Genomic DNA, 18185 nt, shown 5'->3' with positions numbered 1-18185 from the left:
AAACACTCCTCTGTTGGAAAAAGCAAATAAAAAAGCATGTGATAAGAGGTTGTCTTTTGTGGCTTAGATGCAGGCAGACATTTAGAGGTTTAAATTTTTTAAAGTGTATTAATATAACAATAGTGGTTGTGCAAAGTTGGGGACTGGGCAGTTAAGGCATTGTCTATCTTTTTTAACAATAACAATTTTTGTGTTTACTGTTCCTTTAATCATGGAGACAGATTTGGTATTTGTTCAGTAAACAATATGGGGCCCCATCCGATATGCAGCGTCGCCCGCAAAAGCCGGCGATGCCAGATTTTTCGCGGGTTTGGTATCACATATACGGTGTAACATAGAAGTTACGCTTGTATATTTCTGCCTTCGCCCGTAGTTTTTTGGCTCATAGACTGACATATAAAACACGCGCAGTTTGGTATCCAATATACAGCGTAAGGACTTACGTGGCAAAAATGGAGAAATCTTACTCCATTTTCACCTCGCCACAAAATGCAGGCCTAGCAAGCCTTGTGCTGAGTATTGGAGCACCGTAACTCCCTAAAATGCCTGCAAAATAAAACCTAACACCTAACGCATGCGCAATGTCTATCTACCTGTCAACTGCAATCCCCCACCGCAATACCTAATAAAGTGTTTAATCCCTAAACCGCCGCTCCCAGACCCCGCCGCCACCTACATTAAATTTATTACCCTCTAATCTGACCCCCCTACACCGCCGCCACCTACATAAAATATATTACCCCCTAAACCTAAGTCTAACCCTAACACCCCCTAACTTAATTATTATTTAAATAAATCTAAATAATATTAATATTATTAACTAAATTATTCCTATTTAAAACTAAATACTTACCTATAAAATAAACCCTAAGATAGCTACAATATAATTAATAATTACATTGTAGCTATTTTAGGGTTTATATTTATTTTACAGGTAACTTTGTATTTATTTTAACTAGGTACAATAGCTATTAAATAGTTAATAACTATTTAATAGCTACCTAGTTAAAATAATTACAAAATTACCTGTAAAATAAATCCTAACCTAAGTTACAAATACACCTAACACTACATTATCAATAAATTAATTAAATAAACTACAATTATCTAAACTAAAATACAATTAAATAAACTAAACTATATTACAAAAAAAAAAAACACACTAAATTACAAAAAATAAAAAAATATTACAAGAAGTTTAATCTAATTACACCTAATCTAAGCCCCCTAATAAAATAAAAAAGATATTTAAACTAATTACACCTAATCTAATAGCCCTATTAAAATAAAAAAAGCCCCCCAAAATAAAACAAAAACCCTAACCTAAACTAAACTACCAATAGCCCTTAAAAGGGCCTTTTGCGGGGCATTGCCCCAAAGAAATCAGCTCTTTTACATGAAAAAAAAATACAAACAACCCCCCAACAGTAAAACCCACGACCCACACAAACAACTCCCCAAATAAAATCCTAACTAAAAAAAACTAAGCTCCCCATTGGCCTGAAAAGGGCATTTGGATGGGAATTGCCCTTAAAAGGGCATTTAGCTCTATTGCAGCCCAAAGCCCTAACCTAAAAATAAAACCCACCCAATAAACCCTTAAAAAAACCTACCACTAACCACTGAAGCTCCACTTACAGTTTTGAAGATCCGACATCCATCCTCAACGAAGTAGGGAGAAGTCCTCAATGAAGCAGCAAGAAGTCTTTATCCAAGCCGGGAGAAGTGGTCCTCCAGACGGGCAGAAGTCTTCACCCAGACGGCATCTTCTATCTTCATCTATGGGACGCGCGGGTCCATCTTCAAGACATCCGACGCAGAGCATCCTCTTCTTTCCGACGACTAATGACGAATGAAGGTTCCTTTAAATGACGTCATTCAAGATGGTGTACCTTAGATTCCGATTAGCTGATAGAATTCTATCAGCCAATCGGAATTAAGGTTGAAAAAATCCTATTGGCTGATGCAATCAGCCAATAGGATTGAACTTCAATCGTATTGGCTGATCCAATCAGCCAATAGGATTGAGCTCGCATTCTATTGGCTGTTCCAATCAGCCAATAGAATGCCAGCTCAATCCTATTGATTTAGGTTTAGGGGTTAATAAATTTAGAATTGTGGCAGCGACGTTGGGGGCAGCAGATTAGGGGTTAATAAATGTAGGTAGGTTGCGGCAACATTGGGGGAGGGAGATTAGGGGTTAATAAATATAATGTAGGTGTCGGCGATGTTAGGGTAGCAGATTAGGGGTTAATAAGTATAATGTAGGTGGCAGCGATGTCCGGAGCAGCAGATTAGGGGTTAATAAATAGCAGCAGATAAGGGGTTAATAAGTGTAAGATTAGGGGTGTTTAGACTCGGGGTTCATGTTAGGGTGTTAGGTGTAAACATAAAATGTGTTTTCCCATAGGAATCAATGGGGCTGCGTTACTGAGCTAAACGCTGCTTTTTTGCAGCTGGCTGTCCCCATTGATGTCTATGGGGAAGTCGTGCACAAGCACGTACGACCAGCTCACCGCTGACTTAAGCAGCGCTGGTATTGGAATGCGGTATGGAGCACAATTTTGCTCTACGCTCACTTCTTGTCTTTTAAAGTTGGGTTTATAAAAACCTGTAATACCGACTTCCGGTGGGCGGGTGAAAGTGTCGGTCGCAGAATAGAGAGCTCCGGAGCTTTAAGGCCCAAAACTCTACTATATCGGTGGCGAACATCCCCAAACAGCTATATTTTCCTTGGCAGGAGGGGTAATAACCTGCCTGGACATCGAACAGCTAGGAATCTACCAACTGATTCCCCCGCCGCAAGTCGTAAGACAGAAGGAGAAGCAGAGACCAGCTGCAGCTGCAGCCCTGTCACCGGAGATAGGTAACTGTCCCACAAGATAAAACAAATCACTCCCCACAATTACAAAAGGGAATAGGAGACAAACGATCATCTCACCCACATATCTCCCTCGCTAACAAACTGACTTTTGATACTGGCGGGAAAAGCCGCCATTACCCAGAGAAATACAGGTGCGCAGCGACACCCCTCCACCCCATTTGAGAGAGACTGCAAAGCAGGTTGAAACCGGGAGCACTGGGGTTACTACTTGACTTCACTTACCCTCAAAGGTGACCCAGGGGAAGGGCGCCCAAATCACACAGATAAATTCAGCTGCAACAGTGCGTTTTAAACAGAGTGAAGAGGAGAATATAGCTTGGGAAAACCCTGAATAGAGAGCTTAAGACGGCCAGCGCACTTTACATCAGAAAACATCGCTTTTGCAATACCGGTATGAGCACTAATACAATGCAGGGCTAGGCCTCAGATCCCATGCCTCCCCTCACACCCACCGCATATTGACCTCTCTACTAGTCCTGATAAGTTCAATACTCAAAAGCCCCGAGACTCCTAATAACGACTGAAACAATAATCTGCCTGAGACTCTGGGCTGAAGAGACTCTTAGATCTGTATGCAAAACTATTATCAATCATACACTAAAACAACAGACACTATGACGAGCAGACTCAAAAACGCAGAAAGGAAAAAGACCCACTTAGAAACTACACAGAATGCATTAAGTACAGAAGATATGGGAAACACAAATCATATTGATACCCACCCTATAGTGTCACAGATATCAGCCCTATTTTTGCCAAAGATAGACCAGCTCCAAACTGGAATGGATTCTCTCACTGCTGAAGTAAAATCTTTCAATGGCAGACTAACACAAGTTGAAATGAAAGTAGCAGAAGGGGAGACCCGCCACAGAGAAGCTGCATCAAACATTCATACATTACAACAGCAGACTGACCGTTTGTGGGCAAAGATAGACGACCTGGAAAACAGGTCGAGACGAAACAACATACGGATAGTGGGTATCCCAGAATCTTTCCCAGGGACACAACTCATAGAGTTTGCGGAAAACACCCTGCCCAACTTACTACATGTCCCCAGATCTTGCCTGCCATGCACGGTAGAAAGGGCACACAGAATAGGAGATCCAAGAAGACAAGGAGACAAGAATCAACAGCCAAGGCAAGTAATGGTGAAGTACCTCAACTTTAAGGCGAAGATCACTATACTACAGGCGTACAGAAAAATCCCATCCTTAGAGTACGAGGGCAAAAAAATCTACTTGTTCCAAGATTACTCTGCAGCGGTAGCAGCCAGAAGGAAGGAATTCTCACCCTACTGCAGACAACTAATAGAACAGGGCAGAACTGCAGCTTTGCTCTACCCAGCGAGATTGCGCCTACACACAGCGAAGGGACCACTGTTTTTTGAGTCACCCCAACAACTCAAACTGCATCTACAAAGAGAAGAGAGTCGTCAGCCAAGAACGGATCAGGAGGGCTCACCCTCCACCTCAGATACCTGAGAGTGGACCTAAGAGCTTTGAACACAGAACTTTGAACGTTTTACACCATAGGCTATGTAGAGCCATATCCTTTGCAAGTGGGGGGGAGGGAGGGTTCTCTTTTTCTTGTCTTTAAAAAAGTACTTTATTGTTGATTTGCGGGGTGAGGTGGAAAGTAAGGGAAAGTTAAAAGTTGCACTACTGTTTTCTAAAAGTTGCACTACTGTTTTCTAACTGTTTTGTTTATAATCAGAATTGACCATTGATCTCGGGCGCTCCCCTGGGGGAGGAAAGGAAACTATTCAGAAGATAAACTCTAACTATCCTGCAAGTAAGTAATAGAAAGAAAGTTCAATAGACTCACTGAGCCACACACACATCAACAGTATTCACTGCCACACAGACACGCAGCTAGTAGTCTGACCTGTGCCCTAAGGTAACAGGTAGAATGAGGATAACTACTTGGAATGTGGGAGGGATAACATCCCCAATCAAGAGAAAAACCATACTACGACAGCTTAACTCAAAAAAAACTGACATAGCAATACTGGAAGAGACACACCTCTCACAAGCAGAACATAAAAAACTCAAACAGAGTTGGGTGGGGGAAGTACTCTTTACCCCCTTCGAGGCAAAGAGAGCAAGAGGAGTAGCAATCCTGTTGCGTAAAAACATACAATATAAAATTTTACAGACAGTTGAGGACCCCGAGGGACGATATTTAATCGTTAAGATACAACTAGATACACAAAGTTTGATACTCTGCGGAGTGTACGGACCTCACACAAGAAAAAGAGAGTTTTTTAGACACTTACAAAACCAACTGTTACAATTCCCAGATCTCCCTATAGTAGCAGGGGGCGATTACAACATAGCTCCGCATACGCCAGCAGACAGATTCCGCAAACCAGGCACAATCACGCACCAATCACAACCATGGGCAGACGCAAAAAGGGAAACACTCATTCTGAAAAATTTTCGAACTACATTGGCTCTTGCAGACATCTGGAGAGAAAAAAATCCAGACACAAGGGACTATACATGTCTACATCCCTCCAAATCTACCCTCTCACGTATTGATTATTTTTTGATATCTAGACACCTCTGCCCTAAAGTCAAAACGATACGCATAGACCCCATAGCCATTTCAGACCATGCGCCAGTTACACTGGAGTTAGACACTGACCGAGTAAATAGACAGGCTCGCAGATGGAGGTTCCCCACACACCTCTATCATGACCTTAATCTCAGGAAATACCTGATAGGAGAATGGTTAACATATAAAGAATTGAACACAGAACACTTGAATGACATATCCCTATTTTGGGAATCAGCAAAAGCTGTCTTGAGAGGAGTGGTAACAGAATACGCTGCACGACTGACTAAATCACGAAAAGCGAGGGGTGACCTACTTTTACGACAGCTATTAAATGCCAGAAACCGTTACTTGCGACACCCAACAGAACACAACAGGGTCAAGTACAAAGAGGTTAAAGAACTTAGGGACTCCTACTTAATACAAACCTCAGTCTCTGCACAGAACCGCTTACAAGCCAAGTTTTACCGCTACGGTAACCGTACAGGGAAGCTATTGGCAAAAATTACAAAGCTAGACAGAAAACCCAATATTATTACTGCCATAAGAGAAAATGATAGATTGCTAACGCAGGAACCAGAAATACATAAAGCATTCACAGACTATTACTCCAATCTATATGGAGCACAAAGTATTGATGTAGAAAGGAAGCAAAACTTCTGGGAAAACATCACCCTTCCGCAGTTAGATGTAGAGCAACGAAACAGGTTAAACGCCCCAATTCACTCCCATGAGGTAATTAGATGTATTGAAGCTTTACCCCTGGAGAAAACCCCGGGACCGGATGGTTTACCTGGGGAATTCTACAAAATGGTGAAGGAAGAAATATCAGATACCCTTACACTACTTTATAACGCTATCCTAGAAGAGAGGGCAAAATTATCAAACAGATTCACAGAAGCTAACATAACTGTCATTCCCAAGCCAGGAAGAGACCCACTCATAACTCAATCGTACCGCCCAATCTCCCTACTTAATTCGGACTACAAGCTGTTTACCAAAATATTAGCTAATAGACTAGCAGAGGCACTCCCATCATTGGTCCATGAAGACCAAACTGGATTCGTGAAAGGCAGATCTTCAGTCAAAAACATGAGAAAGCTGCAGTTGATACTCTCACACTATGGGGGGGGAAAAGACACTGACCAGACCCAGGATATTGTTGACGCTTGTTTAGTACTAGTAGACGCAGAAAAAGCGTTCGATAAGATTCTATGGGACCATTTATTCACCACACTAGACAGGTTTGGGATACAAGGAGCCTTTGTGAGGGCAATAGAAACTATCTACGACAAACCTCAAGCAGCGATTCTGGTCAATGGTACCCCATCCAGACCCTTCTCGCTCATGAGGGGCACGAGACAGGGGTGCCCCCTGTCTCCGCTCCTCTTTGACCTTGCACTAGAGCCACTTGCAGTAAGGATTAGGAAAGACACGGAAGGTTTAACAATAGGCGGGGAGACTATCCACTTGTCGCTTTTTGCAGACGACATGCTCCTATACACACAGAACCCCAGAAGAAACCTTCCAATAATAATGCAAATTATAGATGAATTTAGTGCGATCTCGGGATACTGCATTAACAAAGATAAGTCAGAATTACTATGGCTCCGAGACAAAGATCCCTCGACACCCCTTAGAGAAAAATTTAAAATAATAACCAATACATTTAAATATTTGGGCATTACTCTATCAAAGGACCCAGCCCAATGGTACGAGATCAACTATCGACCATTATTTGGAGAACTGCGTAGACTGTTACAGAACTGGTCCACGTTACCACTGACGTTGTCGGGAAGAGTGGGCTTAGTTAAAATGATACTGTTCCCAAAGCTGTTATACCCTTTACAGATGCTCCCAGAGCTCTTAAACAAACAAGACCTCACTAACCTGAATAGAGACATATTACACTTTCTGTGGAAGGGGAAAAAACACAGAATTAGCTACAGAAAAATGACATGTGCGCCCGCGATGGGAGGGTTCGGACTTCCAAACATTGAACACTACAACTGGGCAGCTTTAACTAAATACGTAATGGACTGGTTCTTGGATAGAGGACATTTCACTAATCAGACACTTGAAGCGGAAATTATCAGACCGTGGTCCCTCAAAATGCTACCGCATATGACAAAGGCACAACTCGACCCCATAGCGAAGGGGCTGACGCTTATACACCACCCAATAAGGGCATGGTGGAAGATCTGTAAGGCCTTAGAGACATCACATAGACACACTGTATTTCTTCCTATACAGGGCAACCCAGACTTTCCTGCAGGATTCACCACAAAACCCTTTAAACAATGGGCAGAGTGGGGGGCCACGACTTTGAAACATGTATTATCAGAAAATAACCAGGTGGTAAAGTCCTTTAAAGACCTCCAGACAGAATTTAAAATACCAAACCAACATCACTTTGCTTACCTGCAGATGAGACATTACGTACAGGAACTGTTAAGATCAGGAGACATGCCTGAGAGCAACTGCGACATATATAAACTACTATCACTCACAAAAGGGGGGGCGACTTCGATCACTCATGTTTATAATACCCTCCAAACGGCACTAAATGAAGACACTAAAACACATCTACAGACAACATGGACTACCCTAACTGGACAGACGTCTGCAGAAAACAGCATTGAACAGAGCTTTACAAAAGTAAGACAAGCATCCCTTTCAAACGACATACGTGAATCCCACACTAGGTTGATGCACAACACCTACATCACACCAAAAATGCTCCACAAATGGAACCCCGAGGCCTGTGGCAACTGCCCAAAGTGTTCATACCCCAATCCAAATATCTTACATATGCTATGGGAATGCCCAAGGTTAACAAAATTCTGGGGAATGACAGGAAAGTGGCTGGAGAATATCTTAGGGACCCATTTAGTGTTGACAGAAGAGACGATACTATTTTTACACGCACAGATAGAAACAAGAGAACACACAAGATTTATTCACAACACAATACTACAGGCTAGGAAGCTTATCTTCAGACATTGGCTCACACCAATCGTCCCGAGCCTGACCCATCTTAAGGAGTCACTACAAAAACAGATGACCTACGAACAAATAGACACACAGGGAGACATAATGAAACGGACGAAACATTTCATGACAAAATGGGAACCCTTCATCAATAGTCTAAGCTTATCACACCAGAAACAGATCATATACCCATTCAAAGACTCTGAATATTTACTCAATGCCCAACTGCATGGAAACTGGAATATCTTCCACTAACAGATAGCATGTATTGCTAGAGCTTGAAACAGAGATGGAAAATAGATGATGAGAGGAACCTGGGGAGCGCCCGAGGTGAGATTAAGTAGGAATAATCCTCAGATTGAATATAGAGGGCTGAGATTATAGGAGGGAATGTTGTTATTCACCTGTGATTTTCTTTTGATTTTGCTATGTTATTATCACACGACGATTGTTCATCAGGAGACTCACACTCCTGATGGAGTGGCCAACTGCTACAATATTGGGTATATGGACTGATATGAACTTTCAACACACCCAAGGACAGACATAATCATATCCTCGTAGAGGAATAAGCAGTAAAAGAGTTCACAAAATCTAATGTAATGGTACTGTTTCTGTCGGAAGAAGTTTTCCTGAATGTAAAGTGAATTTATTATTGAAAGTCAGATGAGAGTAACTAAAACAGAAGGGGGAGTGGGGAAGGAGAGGGATTGATTCATCTACTAGAAAAATATTGTAAAAACCCAGTACTGTTGAGGTAACACTATCTGTCACTTGCATTTTGTAACCTTGAAGTATTATATTTAATGTGTTGCTGTTAACATGTGCTGGAAATAAATAAAATTATTAAAAAAAAAAAAAAAACCTGTAATACCAGCGCTGTAGGAAAGTGAGCGGTGAGAATAAAGTGCAAGTTAGCAACGCACCCCTCATACCGCAAAACTCGTAATCTAGCCGATAGTTATTGACAAGCAATATTGTAAAAACAGAATGCTCAAGCACACTACAGCATTCTCACTTTCCATTTTTATGTCCCTTTAAGCTTTCTCGCTCCTACAAGATTCTCCATTCCAGAGAGCTTCATTAAGTTTACTTTCTGTGGGTGTCAGCTTGCGCTTGTCACAATTTACAGCTTCAGCCCCTATTTTTTTATGGAATTTAGTGAGTTATGCTTGTGCAACAGTAATTTCAATAAACAGCCAACATTTTAAGGATCTTGTTCTCTCTCTTTATCGCTCTTGCTCTCACATCCAACGGATAAAATAGAGGCAGAGGCATGTCTAGTCGTCATAAGATCTCTCTGAGCCTTGGCATCAGCAAGTGATTCTGCAAATTAGGGTTGAAAGCAAACAGGGAAAGCTATAACTTTCATAGTGGATGTTGGTATTTTTAGTTTTCATTATTTTACACTTTCAAGTGCTGACATTATTATTTCAATCTCCTTGATTCCAAACACATAGAAATACAGGTATCTGGTTACGATGCACTACGGAATTTGTGTGCCGCTATATAAATATATATGATAATAATAATGATGTCTTCTCTATTTATTGCTTGGATAATGTTCATCCCCCATACAGCTCACTAGAGAATACATAAAATGCTAAGCTATCTCATAACAGAGTACTATGTATTCCTGCGTAAATTAAAAATGTCAGTAGGAGAGCAAATGCTAGCCCTGCGGTTGTGAATATTCTTTATTACTTCAGCATGTTTAAATCAAATTATGGCAGCTATAGATTGCTAGGTAACCGCATGTGAATTGAAACTTTATGTCAGGGATGGGCTGGAGGGAAATAATGATACAATTTATAGAGAATTTGAGCATGTTCTTACATTTAGTAACTATTTATTCTTGCACACCCTTAATTTGAGCTCATATTAAATGGGCAACCAGGCACATGTGTAATGCCTGACCCTACCCATGCCCCGTGCAACTCCTATTTTATTAGTATAAGTAAATATCAGAGCTCAAACAACAATGATGCCCTTGTATCTTCTTTAACCCCTTAATGACCACAATGTACCCTGTATGTCACTGGTTGTTAAGGTTTTTTTCAGGACATAGCACAAGTCTAGCAAGAACACGCTATTAATGCACTCCCTCCAGCAGGCTTTGTGGAATAGAGCAGTTTCAACGCTGGTGGCAAGACCGCGCTATAAAACAATCAAGTCCCAAAAAAAGGCCAGCGACATACAGGGTACGTCGCTGGTCCTTAAGGGGTTAAAAACAGTTTTAGCCACACATTACATTCCAAAGCAGATACTTTCCTATTTTACTCCAAAGCAAATAGCTTCCATTACCCTTAATGTCAACTACAGTATATGCCCACAAAATATTCCAGACCATGGGGCCGATTCATTATTTCCTGGCTGCAGCGTATCATGTCCGCCAGAGATCGCTGAATGCAGACTGTTTACGCTGCCCGCATTTAGCATTGCACAAGCAATTCTGGTGAACTGCTTGTTCAATGCACCCCTTGCAGATTAGCGGCCAATTGGCCACTAGCAGAAGGAGTCAAACAACCCGATTGTATAGGATCGGGTTGATTGCTGTACACCGCTCAGGTGGCGGATACAGTTATGGAGAAGCGGTCTTAAGACTGCTGCTTCTTAACTCCTATTTCCCGTGAGCCTGAAGGCTCACGCAGAAACAGGGCGAGATGGCCAGATTCAGGGCTTGTTAAATCTGTCCCCTAGTCTCTTGTACCCCTATTATGCAAACTATATGCCAACATGACAACGTACATCTGTGTTCCCTTTATAAACCCAGACTTGACCTACAACCACTGAATCCATCAGTTATTATTATTCGTTATAGTCACCATTGTCATTTGTTTGTGCTCTCCTAATCTGCAGTACTATAGGGGAACACACTAATAAAGACAAAACATGAGTATACAAACTGAGCCAGAAGCAGTTAAGCACCCTGTTTACAATCCAAAGGGTAATTAATGAAGTGATTATTACTTTAAAGCAGGGGTCGCCAAACTTTCGAACCTCCGGGACCACTAAACTCACAAATTGAATCCCGTGGACCACTAACATTATTTTGTTTTTAAAAGGTATAAACCTCTATTATGTGTGTGTGTGTGTGTATATATATATATATATATATATATATATATATATATATATATATATATATATACATATATATATATATATATATATATACACACACACATACTGTACATAACTAGTATAACCATAGCTAGGATTACTTTATATATATATATATATATATATATATATACACACACATATTGTACATAACTAGTATAACCATAGCTAAGTTTACTTTATATATATATATATATATATATATATATATATATATATATTTATATATATATATATATATATATATATATATATATATACATACTGTACATATCTAGTATAACATAGCTAAGTTTACATTATATATATATATATATATATATATATATACACACACACACATACTGTACATAGCTAGTATAACCATAGCTAAGTTTACAATATATATATATATACACACACACACACATACTATACATAGCTAGTATAACCATAGCTAAGTTTACATTATATATATATATATATATATATATATATATATATACACACACACACATACTGTACATAGCTAGTATAACCATAGCTAAGTTTGAATTATGTATAAATTTACACATTTTTAAGAATTATTTTTTGGAATTAACTAACTGAATAACAGAACTGAGAGAATACTTCCAAATGACAGATGAAGGGTGAGTGGAAACAGAGAGGCAGAAAGTGGGAAAAAAAGAATTATGTTTAAAAGGACCACAAGACTTCCAAGTTACCTCCCCAGCTAGGAATTATTCAAAACTACTTATGATCATGGTCAGACATTGGAGTAATAAATTAAGTTTATATCAGAAAGCTCTCAATATGGATGTGAGCTAACCACGACTGATGTTACTGGCAATCACTATAATACAGGTGGGATATGGCTGATCTGCTGGATAGCAATTACTGGAATTCAGGTGGAATAAAATTATTAGAATAAAAAAATAATTAATATTTAAAAAAAAAGAAGATGGAGGGGAGGAAGACAAACAGTGATGTAAGTCCATCTGAAGGATTTAGAAAAACTACTATAAAGAGACAGGCAAAGGATATATATATATATACAGTTGCAAGAAAAAGTATGTGAACCCTTTGGAATGATATGGATTTCTGCACAAATTGGTCATAAAATGTGATCTGATCATCATCTAAGTAACAACAATAGACAATCGCAGTCTGCTTAAACTAATAACACACAAAGAATGAAATGTTGCCATGTTTTTATTGAACACACCATGTAAACATTCACAGTGCAGGTGGTAAAAGTATGTGAACCCCTAGACTAATGACATCTCCAAGAGCTAATTGGAGTGAGATGTCAGCCAACTGGAGTCCAATCAATGAGATGTGATTGGAGGTGTTGGTTACAGCATTGCCTGATGTGAATGATGCCTCGCACAAAAGAGCTCTCAGAAGACCTACGATTAAGAATTGTTGACTTGCATAAAGCTGGAAAGGGTTATAAAAGTATCTCCAAAACCCTTGCTGTTCATCAGTCCACGGTAAGACAAATTGTCTATAAATGGAGAAAGTTCAGCACTGCTGCTACTCTCCTTAGAAGTGGCTGTCCTGTAAAGAAGACTGCAAGAGCACAGCGCAGACTGCTCAATGAGGTGAAGAAGAATACTAGAGTGTCAGCTAAAGACTTACAAAAGTCACTGGCAAATGCTAACATCCCTGTTAGCGAATATACAATACGTAAAGAACTAAACAAGAATGGATTTCATGGGAGGATACCACAGAGGAAGCCACTGCTGTCCAAAGAAAACATTGCTGCATGTTTACAGTTTGCACAAGAGCACCTGGATGTTCCACAGCAGTACTGGCAAAATATTCTGTAGACAGATGAAACCAAAGTTGAGTTGTTTGGAAGAAACACACAACACTATGTGTGGCGAAAAAGAGGCACAGCACACCAACATCAAAACCTCATCCCTGTGAAGTATGGTGGTGGGGGCATCATGGTTTGGGGCTGCTTTGCTGCGTCAGGGCCTGGGCGGATTGCTATCATCGAAGGAAAAATGAATTCCCAAGTTTATCAAGACATTTTGCAGGAGAACTTAAGGCCATCTGTCTACCAGCTGAAGCTCAACAGAAGATCGGTGTTGCAACAGGACAATGACCCAAAGCACATAAGTAAATCAACAACAGAATGGCTTAAACAGAAGAAAATACGCCTTCTGAAGTGGCTCAGTCAGAGTCCTGACCTCAACCCGATTGAGATGCTGTGGCATGACCTCAAGAAAGCGATTCACACCAGACATCCCAAGAATATTGCTGAACTGAAACAGTTCTGTAAAGAGGAATGGTCAAGAATTACTCCTGACCATTGTGCACGTCTGATCTGCAACTACAGGAAATGTTTGGTTGAAGTTATTGCTGCCAAAGGAGGTTCAACCAGTTATTAAATCCAAGGGTTCACATACTTTTTCCACCTGCACTGTGAATGTTTACATGGTGTGTTCAATAAAAACATGGCAACATTTCATTCTTTGTGTGTTATTAGTTTAAGCAGAATGTGATTGTTTATTGTTGTGACTTAGATGATGATCAGATTAAATTTTATGACCAATTTGTGCAGAAATCCATATCATTCCAAAGGGTTCACATACTTTTTCCTGCAACTGTATATATATATATATATATATATATATATATATACATACTTTAATTCCACTATTTCAAGCCAAGACTATACCAACCTCTGCTGGCTTTAGAATGAAAGCATCTTCCTATGAGCAGCACACAGGGCGGCAGGAGTTAAAAATACAATCTAGCTACACAAGTTGCGCAGTACTACGCAATTGTGCGTAGGGCGATTGTAATTTTACTCCTCCTCCGTTGGTTTTCACTGATGTCCTGCCAGGCACTGTAGGGAGTTGCGGCGCGACGGGGTGACACCATCAGAGGAGATTAATTCCTGCTTGATGGTGTCAAGGACCACCAACATCTTCTTGTTGACCATCAGTGGACCACTGCTTTAAAGGGACAGTCTACTTGAAAATTGTTATTGTTTAAAAAGATAGATAATCCCTTTATTACCCATTCCCCAGTTTTGCACAACCAAAACCACTAGCCGTGGCGGTGGTGTAGCACTGCAGGATAATTTGCAGGAAAGAAACTGAAAGACTGGACTGGCGGAGTCTGGAGAGGAGCAGCGTGGAGGAGCCGGAAGGACCGCGTAACAGGTAAGCGGCAGCCTGCAATATGTGGACCGGCCACTGCCAGTCAGGTGTGTTAGTGTGTATATCCGAATCCGGTCCACATATTATTAATGACCTGCCCAGCTGCCCTGGCTCTGTCAGCACTCAGCTTCTCAGCTCCGCCTCCGCACACACAATTTTAACTGCGTAGCAGAGACTAGAGTTAGGCGGCAACTGCACTGTAGTGGCGAGTGATTTTCCGACAGTGAAGGAAGAGCCGATCTGAGCTGAGCTGCTGAAGAGGCTAGACCAGGGACATGTGGGAGATTACCCCTTAAAAAAGAAAAGAGACATTAAAAATTTGTTTAAACCCAAAATGTTTATTTCATGATTTAGGTAGAACCTACCATTTTAAACAACTTTCCAGTTTACTTCTATTATCAAATGTTCTTCATTCTCTTTGTATCATTTGTTGAAGGAGAAGCAATGCACTACTGGTTTCTAACTGACCACATGGGTGAGTCAATGACAATCGGTACAGATATGCAGCCTCCAATCAGCAGCTAGAACCTAGGTTATTTGCTGCTCCTGAGCTTACCTAGATAAACCTTTCAGCAAAGGATAACAAGAGAAGTAAACAAATGGAATAATAGCAGTCAATTGGAAAGATGTTTAAAATTGTATGTTCTGCCTAAATTATGATTGTCTAATTATGACTTTTTTGCCCCTTTAATGTATGCGTATATAAATGCATTTAAATACAAGACTGCACAAAATCTGTATCAATAAATGTTTTATAACAATTTAAAATTGTTATTTTGTTAACATTAGTACTGTGTTGCAATCCAAGGACAATTTAAAAATCCTTTTGAACATCAACCAATCACTGTGCAGCAAACCAGATGACTCATGAGGTTTCTGAATTCCTCAGAATGCAAAGTGGAAAAAGTAAACTTTTCAGATCCGATTAAAGGAAGAGCAAACAATATTTTTATGATAAAAACAAACTGCAAAGTGATTTCAGTTTTCAGAATAAAACTTTTTGGGAACATTACAATTTAATGTCCCCTTTAATAAAGACATATGGCTAACAGGAATGATTGGGTAAAGCGTTCTCTGATCTACTGTAGTGTATGAACTTGTGTGTCATACCCATAACTCAAATAAACAAGAATTGTTCTTGTATTGCCTTGTTTATTGTATTATATGTTTATATAGAGAGAAGCAATTTTTCTGTTTTGCAATTTTAACAGAATGTGCAGTTGAGGTTTATGTATCTATATAATGTTTTATTGAATATTTCTTTTACTGCATTTTTCTTATTAGATAGAAAATAAGTTACAGTTGCTGTTTTGTTAGTTTTTTTTTTAGCAATAATAAACTACTACTGTAATAAAACTGTTCATCTGTCAGAAGAGAATGTTCTGATGATATTCTCCAAAAAGTGAGTCAGGGTTTTTCGGAAAGATTTACTTACCTGAACATTGTTATCTTTTTGATCAAAATTGACTTGTTCACAGCCAGCAAAGCAGGGGGAAATGTACTCTGTCCCATCAGAACCACAGATAGGGTTGAAAGCTGTCTCAGAGCAGCTGCATTTGTTGCTGCAATTGGTGACATTTTGCCATATCCCGGAACTAAATACAAGGACAAAAGATAAATACTTAAAAGATCAGTAAATAAAGTAGATCTGCATAAACAGCAAATGCATTATAAGAAGTCAATGCAATAGCTCTATCTGAATAATGAAGTGACACTTGAGTGTCCCATTAAATGTTTGTTACCAATATTGGTCCCGATTACAAGTGGCGCGCTAATTTAGCCCTTTCGCTTGCACACAACCACCACCATATAATGCGTGCAGGTTGTGTTATTTCTCTCTCGCTCTATTCCTTATATACTAATGACTGTGCTTCTGCAAATTAATCTGTGACATTATTGAATTTATTATTTTACTCTGATTGGGTTTATCTCCCATGAAGATGAATTGAGCTGTAACATGGAAGTAGATAGGCTGGTAACATGGAGTGGAGCAAACAATTTACAACTAAATATTCATAAAACCAAAGAGAATGTAATTGATTTAAAAAAAAAAAAAAAAGTCTCCATCGCCTTTTTCTCTGAGAATGAAATATTACACAGTAGACAGAGTTACATCGTACAAATTCCTTGGCACAACACTTCAACATGATTTAAAATGGGACGTTAATATTTTACTATAATTAAAAAGTATCATCATAAAGTCTGCATTTAGCCACTAATAAGCAGGTGCTAGCCAGGTGTGGAACCAAAGGTGCGCCGGCTCCTAACCTTACATTCCAACTTTTTAAATAAAGATACTAAGAGAATGAGGACAAATTTATAATAGGAGTAAATTAGAAAGTTGTTTAAAATTGCTGCTCTATCTGAATTATGAAAGAAAACATTTGGGTTCAGTGTCCCTTTAAGGCAACTTAAAAAATTTGGCCTGTCTCAAAAACCTGGTATAGCTCTGTTACATTATACATCTCACCCTGGCTATTGTTTTTTTATTCGACTTTTTATCATAGGCCAAGGTTGAGAGAGTTTTACAAACTCGGACAAACTGTACTCAATAGATTTTTTCCCCAGACTATAAAATAGCAGGAATATGTCTCTAATTTTACTTTTGGTACGATAAATTACACTTTAGTCACTCTGTGAATATATTTGATGGTTACATTTTTACACTGTTGATTGTATTTGTTTGTTCATTGTCATCTGATACCTTTGCACCATGAACATTTTTTATCAGATTGTGTATATATAAATGTAACATTTTATTTTAATGTATTTATGTTGAGTTTAGTGCAACTTTAATTTTAGCCCTAAACCTTTACGCAAGGTTTTCAGTTGTGCTAACCAGACAAGCACAAATTTAGATTGCCCTCAGTGACGCGCTTTAACTTTCAACCCTGTAATATGCGCGCAAGTTTGATTTTTCAATATCGCGCAAGTTAACTATCATCAGAGCACTTTGATTTGAAATTTAATAATGTGCAATATTTCATCATTTTTGTATTACTGAGACAAGTTAACTATTTCTTTAAATAGCTATTGAACAGCAAATTAAAGTTAAATATGAAGATGTATTCAATGGAAACACCGGACTGAGAATAATACGTAGATGCATTTTGTAAAATTATTTTAGTTGTTTAAATATTGAAGATATTTTCCATAAGGTAATGGGTGCCACCATGTTTGAACTTAGGGATTTCCCTTCATTTATCTCTTCTGCTGAGGACAAGTAGAGACAAATAGGTAGGAAAACAGTGGGTGCATAAAATAAACCCATATTAAAGTACTATTATTCATCAGGATTTAAAAGCTCCTCTAACATTGGTACATTCCACACAGCCATCATTTGCACATTTCGGCTCAGATTGCTAGTGGGGCACTTTCGTGGCCCATGCTAACAATAGCCCACATTCTGATATTACAAATCCATGGTAAAAAAAAGAATTACCAAACCATGTAAGCGTAGCAGGCGTTACTTTTAG

At 39.3% G+C, this 18185-nt stretch overlaps 1 protein-coding gene across 6 annotated transcripts in view; it reads right to left on the bottom strand.

The window, feature by feature from the left end:
• SLCO2B1 (solute carrier organic anion transporter family member 2B1) overlaps window positions 1-18185 on the bottom strand; it is a 490516-nt gene that overhangs the window by 39013 nt on the left and 433318 nt on the right. For all 6 annotated transcript variants that reach the window (XM_053708763.1, XM_053708761.1, XM_053708765.1 and 3 more), the window contains one exon: window positions 16145-16304. In XM_053708763.1, coding sequence (XP_053564738.1) covers window positions 16145-16304 — 160 coding nt within the window. The remainder of the gene's footprint in view (window positions 1-16144; window positions 16305-18185) is intronic.

The sequence above is a fragment of the Bombina bombina genome, chromosome 3, assembly GCF_027579735.1.
Source record: "Bombina bombina isolate aBomBom1 chromosome 3, aBomBom1.pri, whole genome shotgun sequence".
NCBI lineage: Eukaryota > Metazoa > Chordata > Amphibia > Anura > Bombinatoridae > Bombina > Bombina bombina.
The sequence above is the reverse complement of the archived record's forward strand: the minus strand, read 5'-3'. Positions and strand labels throughout refer to the sequence as shown.